Below are 6,410 nucleotides of genomic sequence, written 5' to 3' on the forward strand. Positions count from 1 at the left end.
GAAGAAGAAGAAAAGGGAGCTCCAGCCCAACCCGCAGCAGCCCCTAACACCACCACTGCCGCCAACCTCCCGCCTGCCGCTGCCCGGACCTGGCCGCCCTAGTGGCGCAGCTAGCCGCAGTCGCTCAGGCGCTCACAGCCGCCCTTCACTCTCAGCCCAGAGACCCTCAATAAAAAGAAATTGAAAATCGTCTTCTGGAACGCGCAGGGGCTAAATCAGAAGATGGAGCATCTACGTCGCTTCCTGGCATCACGCGACGTAGATATAATGCTCATTCAAGAAACGCTCCTGCGCCCCGACACCGCCCTGAAATGCCCCGGCTACTTCGTATATAGGAAGGAGGAAGCCCTTCCCGACGGCAGAGCCTACAGGGGACTCGCAGTCATTATCCGAAGGTCCATCATCCACCAGCCGGTGGAACTCCAGCCCCTCGACTCCGTGCAAGCGCTCGGAGTCGACATCAGAGTCTCGGGCCACGACCTTCGGATATACTCCATATATCGCCCCTGCGGAAGATCTGGCACCCTCACGCAAGACATCCGCCAACTACTCAACCCCCTAATGCCGGTCATATTGGCGGGGGACTGGAATGCCAAGCACCCAGCCTGGAACTCGGCGCAGTACACCACCGAGGGAAGGGCTATATACAACGCCGCTGTGGATCACAACTTCGACGTCTTGGGACCCGGAGAGCCGACGCACTACGACGATCGGGGCGGGACCCCTGACGTCATAGACTTCGTGATCCACAAAAACATCACCACCAACATGGAGCTGGAGACACTGATTGACCTGCCGTCCGATCACCGACCAGTACTCCTCACCCTGGAGGAACTACCGGTCAAGGCGCTCTCCACCCGACCCAGAACGAAAATCTGCTGGGACACCTACCTGGAAGCCATCGAAGGAAGCACCCGAATAATGGCGGTGTCCTCAGCAGAAGATGTCGAGACAGCCTCCGCCACCATCACCACCTGCATCAACGACGCGCTCAACAAGGCCTCGCACACCGTCCAGAGCGGAGGGAGACGCCCTCTCCTCCCGCGAAGGATCCAGGAGCTCATCAAGCGAAAGCACGAGACGAGACGCAGGTGGCAAACCACCAGATGCCCGACAATAAAAGCAGAGCTGAATGACCTTGTCAGGAAGGTCAGAGAAGAGCTGATAAACTACGACTCCGAGAGGTGGGAGAACCACATTTCGTCAATAGAGGGGATGTCCCCTCCATCCACCGCCTATGTCGACAACTGGGCACGACGAAAGACCCGGTTCGCCCCCTCACTGACTCCCGAGGCCAGCGCAGATAAAGCCGAGGACAGGGCTCAGCTTTTCTCGGAGTGCCTGGCCGAGCAGTTCCGACCAAACCCCATCAAGAACCCAGAACACCACCACCAGAGGAGGAGCACTTGGAGAGGTTCCTGGAGCAGCCGCACAGAACATGAAGAAGAAGACCCGGTCTTCTTTTCACCTGGCCAGGTTCAGCGCCTCCTCAGACGCTGCAACCCCAGAAAAGCCCCGGGCCCGGACCAGATCCCGAACGCAGCCCTAAGACACCTGCCGCTTAGATCCATAGTGGCAGTGACAGGGCTGTTCAACGGCATCCTGCGCACGGGCCACTACCCGACGGAGTGGAAACTTGGCCGGGTGATCATGATCCCAAAGAACGGAAAAAACCGAGGAAGACCGGAGAACTACAGGCCAATCACGCTGCTCAGCACCCTCTCCAAGGTGTTCGAGCGGCTCCTCCTGGGGAAGCTCCTACCTCACCTGGAGATTCGGCCGGAGCAGTACGGCTTCCGAAGCGGCCACAGCACCACACTGCAACTCTCAAGGGTGATCCACTTCTTGACGGACACGATGAACAAGCGCCACTACACTGCAGCCGTTTGCCTGGATATGGAAAAGCCTTCGACAGGGTATGGCACGAGGGGCTGCTATACAAAATGTTGAAGACCCAGGTCCCCCGGCAAATCGTCAGGGTGATAGCATCATTTCTGACGGACCGCCGGTTCCATGTCCAGGTAGAAGACGCCATCTCCGGAGAACGCTCGATCCTGGCGGGCGTGCCACAGGGCAGTGTCCTGTCTCCGACCTGCTACTCCATCTACACCGACGACCTCCCAGTCACCGGGGATGTCAAGCTCGGCCTCTACGCGGACGATGCGGCACTCTTCGCTGCATCGGTGAACGCAAAACACGCAGCCAAGAAACTTCAGAGATCCCTAGACGAGCTCCCCGACTGGCTGGCCAGGTGGAGGTTATCGGTGAACGTCGGGAAGACGCAAGCCCTCCTAACCGGCAACACTCAGCTCCCCCGCCGCTTCTTCGCCTCCTGGGAGAAGAAATCAAATGGAGTCCGAAGGTGAAATACCTGGGCGTCACCATAGATAGAGGACTCACCATGAAGCCCCACGTGGACGAGGTGGTTCGTCGAGCCAAGATGGCAAGAACCCTACTCCGTCCGATCTTCACCAGCAGACTCCCACGCCGCACAAAGCTGGGGGTCTACAAGACCTATGTCCGATCCCGCCTGACGTACGCAGCTCCAGCCTGGTACGCTCTGGCGTCTGAAACCAACAGAAAGAGACTGCGTGCGCAGGAGAACCAGGCTCTCCGCACCATTGTCAAGGCCCCCCGCTACGTGCGCAACAACTCCATCCAAGAGGGACTCAAGTGGAGAAACCTGGACGCCTTCGTCACCACCCTCACGGATAGGATGTTCCACCGAGCCGACCACTCATCACACATCCACCTTCAGGGCATAGCGCCGCTCCACGCGCGCCCACCAGACAGCCGCGGTAGATACCGCCAGCTACCCAGGTCTCTGATGTCCAAGGACGACGAAGAGGAGGCATCGTCGCTCCACCCGCGTCAATAAAACAATATTGACCAAAAACACCACGCCTAGATGGCAACCAGCGAAGCGCCCGCAGTAGCGGGCGGCAAAACAACGCCGCCAAAAATCACAAAGAGTGATGGAAAGGCCTAGTTCTTCCCCCAGAGTGGGGTCGACATGAAAACACGATTCGCTTCGCGAATCCTTTTCGCCGCCGGCTGCCGTGGAGTGCGCATCGCGTCGTCGCGCGCCGTGCCTCGCTCCGCTGCGTGTTTCTCCGCTGAAGATGAAGACACGACGAGGATGCTGCAGGCTCCGATGAATGTCTTGTACTTGTCAGGACGATGATAAACTGTCCTTTTCAGGGCAATCCAAAAAATGCTCTTCTCAGAGCAACTTCAAAACTGTTCTTCTCAGAGCAAACTTCAATGTTTCACAATCGATAACTAACATCACTGTTCTTGTCAGAACAGTACTGTTTCAAGGACTGCACTACACATGTCAATCTATGTATATTATGTGTATCCCCACAGTTTTATTATAGTTTTGAAGGAAGTTTCTTGTTTTCAACTTCCGATGCAAAACCGACGGAGTGTTATATAATAATAACTTTTAGGCTTGACAAGTCTGTCTGCCTACCTGTGGCAATGAATAACTATTAATAATAACTAAATTATGCAACTTTCCCTTTTTATCTCGCCCAATAGCATCGCGTTATCGCTGCAAGCTACGCCCCCACCCGTTATCAACAGTGGAGGTAATCTGCGCTTGCACATTCTTCTGATAACAAAATAATAATAAGAAGCTACCTGCCAAATATCAAAGTAATTGCACTAATACTTATAAAATACCCGCGCATATATAATACTCAAAAGATATACCAAATAATCGCTCCTAAAGGAAAAAAAGTGCGTCCCCCCTCTAACTTTTGAACCATATGTTTAAAAAATATGAAAAAAATCACAAAAGTAGAACTTTATAAAGAATTTCTAGGAAAATTGTTTTGAACTTGATATTTAGGTTCATTATTCTAAGTAGATATTTCCATTCAAAGTAGTATTTTGATAAAGATTCGCATGACAACTATCTCGATCAAATCCCAAATATCGTCACTACTTTGAAAAAATCTAGTATCTCACGCTGCTCCTCAAAGTTAAAACGCAGTAAGTCTATATGCATTCCATACATACTTACTACAATTTTCTTTTCATTGACAGACGAAGATACAAGTTTTTTTAAAAGTAGTGGCGATATGTGCCATTTTAACGTTTTGAGGTACTTATATTCTAATTGTTTTGATTTTAATTGTCATCTAAGGGACTATCTACACACAGGCGAGGCGACGCACGTCGTAAGACGCGGAACGGACGCCAGCGACGCGCCGCCCGAGTGTAATTTAAAAAAAACCGCGTCTTACGACGTGCGTCGCCTGAGTGTGGGTTGCCGCTTATGGGTCGGTAAGGACAGGAGTTGGATAAATTACAAAAATAATAAAAGCATTTACCTGTTTTAAAATTTTTTTAATAGCAAGATTCACAATTAACATACCTCACATAATTATGTATCTGGGGGCACGGGAGTGTACTGAACTGTACCCTATTATTTAGGAAACTATTACCTACCCTAAATGATTCCCTCCAAACAAACAGTCAGCTAGTTTAGTCTTAATGTTAAAATAAACCTTATAATATTTAAATAAAACAATACAAGGGCCGTCCATGTCACACTATTTATATGAGCGATAGGGATGCACTGATGCGATAAATTTTATCGAACTAAATAGTGAAGAACTAAACAGGTGAAGATTTAAGAGATTGAATGAAAAAAATATGTAAATGAAACATAGTTTATTCACTAAATAATAAAATCATCCTTAACTATTAACTTTACATCCTATACTAATTACAACTTAAAAATAAAGCGAGACGATGTCTTCTTCCGTCGCCCAAAAGTCGAACTGACTCAAGGAGACCCGTGCACCTGCAGTTGCATCTATAGTACCAAAATTGGCCACCTCAGCCAGGTTTTCATTCTTCGCACTTGGCTCCACAATGCTGCAGTATACTGGAGACGGCGCAGAATCCAAAGATGAACATCCAACGCCTTCGGGGAAATGTGGTGAAAGATGTTCCTCCACACAAGCCAACGGGAAAGCATAGGACTCTTCTTGGCGTGTCTGTAGCTGGGATTGCTGGGAACCCGTGTCCGGTGCAGAAGCGCGCCGAACTAGTCGTGGCAGCACTCGCTGACATGTCGAAACCGGCACAGGCTCCTGAGATGGACTTGTCGAGACCCGCTTGCTGGGAGGACTCGGCCAGCCACAATCAGCAACTTTTCTCTTCATTGGACATGTCCTCTTAGGCTCTGTTTCCGTCGGAAAACAGTACTCCAACATTTCTACTGTGGAAGAAAAAAACATGAGAACAATGCTAAGTGAAAACACTAAGTTTAGTAAACTATTTCATTAGCGGGGCAACTTACTTTCAGATTCCAGGTCCTCATTGGCTTTCCGCAGTCTCTCAGCGTCCCAGTATTTGTCGCGCTTCATCGACTTTTGTAGAAGCGTCGAGACCTCCGCTAGCAGGTCCGGAACAGACAACTGAAACAAACACAAGAATTATTAGAAAATCAAAAATACAAAAAAAAATAAGACAACAAAAAACAAATAGACACTTACAGTACTCTGCACACCGGCCTCTTTCGCCAAATTTTCTAGAGCTTCGTTCATAGCAGCTCTTCTCTCCTTCTCATACGACGCATTGAGAGCTCGTTTTTCATACTGTAACAAATATAGAAAATCACATTAAGTATAATATATACACATATTAATAAAGATTAAAAATAAAATAGTGAAAACTTACTAAAGTAAGAGAAACTCGACCTCTTCCTGCGGGTCTTCCCCGCTTACGGGGCACTGTGTTACGCGTTTGAATTATATCAGAAGACATTTTTCAAAGAAATTGAACTATCGATTATGATCTGCAACTGAAACTGTCTGTCTGACACGTCAGAGAGAAATGTGTGCAAATTTATGATTACGATTGTATTTATAGAAGCTATTTACCCCCACCACTCGTCCTCATATAGCCACGCCCCTAACTCTCAAATGTTATACCTATTCGATTTTGGGCCAATTGACACCATCGCATATATGTGTTACCATAGAATATATAATACTACAAGTACAGAAGGCCCACTGCTTTGATGTTCACGAAATGCCGCCTTTTTAAATGCCTACAAAATCTAACAAAGAAACGAGCCGCACGTGCGCAGCGTCGGACGATAGGGTTGCCTATTGATTAAAACGAATTAATACTCGGATAAAAATAAATATACTATTGGCCGTACAGCGTCCTTGAGGACAACCGACGAGCGCAAAGGGGAGCGTGGTAGACGTAATCAAATGGCTTTACAAAGGTCCCAAACGGTACACTATGTGTGCGCAATTGACTCCTAGCTAATTCTCAAATAAAACATTGTTCAGTACATGAGGTCGTTATCCCAGGAAAAATCTTAATAGCGACAACTAACTTTGAAATGCGCCACAGCACAGCGACATCTATTGAGCTTTGTG

The 6,410-nt window shown here is 48.9% G+C and overlaps 1 protein-coding gene across 1 annotated transcript; it reads right to left on the reverse strand.

Moving 5' to 3' along the window:
• Positions 1-4,715: 4,715 nt before the first annotated feature.
• LOC125232904 lies at positions 4,716-5,820 on the reverse strand. Its single transcript, XM_048138738.1, has 4 exons — positions 5,698-5,820; positions 5,514-5,615; positions 5,318-5,435; positions 4,716-5,236 (listed from the first exon to the last, which is right to left on the reverse strand). The coding sequence occupies exons 1-4, from the start codon at positions 5,782-5,784 to the stop codon at positions 4,746-4,748; spliced, it is 798 nt and encodes a 265-aa protein (XP_047994695.1). The 5' UTR covers positions 5,785-5,820; the 3' UTR covers positions 4,716-4,745.
• Between the last annotated feature and the right edge of the window lie 590 nt (positions 5,821-6,410).

The sequence above is a fragment of the Leguminivora glycinivorella genome, chromosome 13, assembly GCF_023078275.1.
Source record: "Leguminivora glycinivorella isolate SPB_JAAS2020 chromosome 13, LegGlyc_1.1, whole genome shotgun sequence".
In the NCBI taxonomy this organism is placed as follows: Eukaryota; Metazoa; Arthropoda; class Insecta; order Lepidoptera; family Tortricidae; genus Leguminivora; species Leguminivora glycinivorella.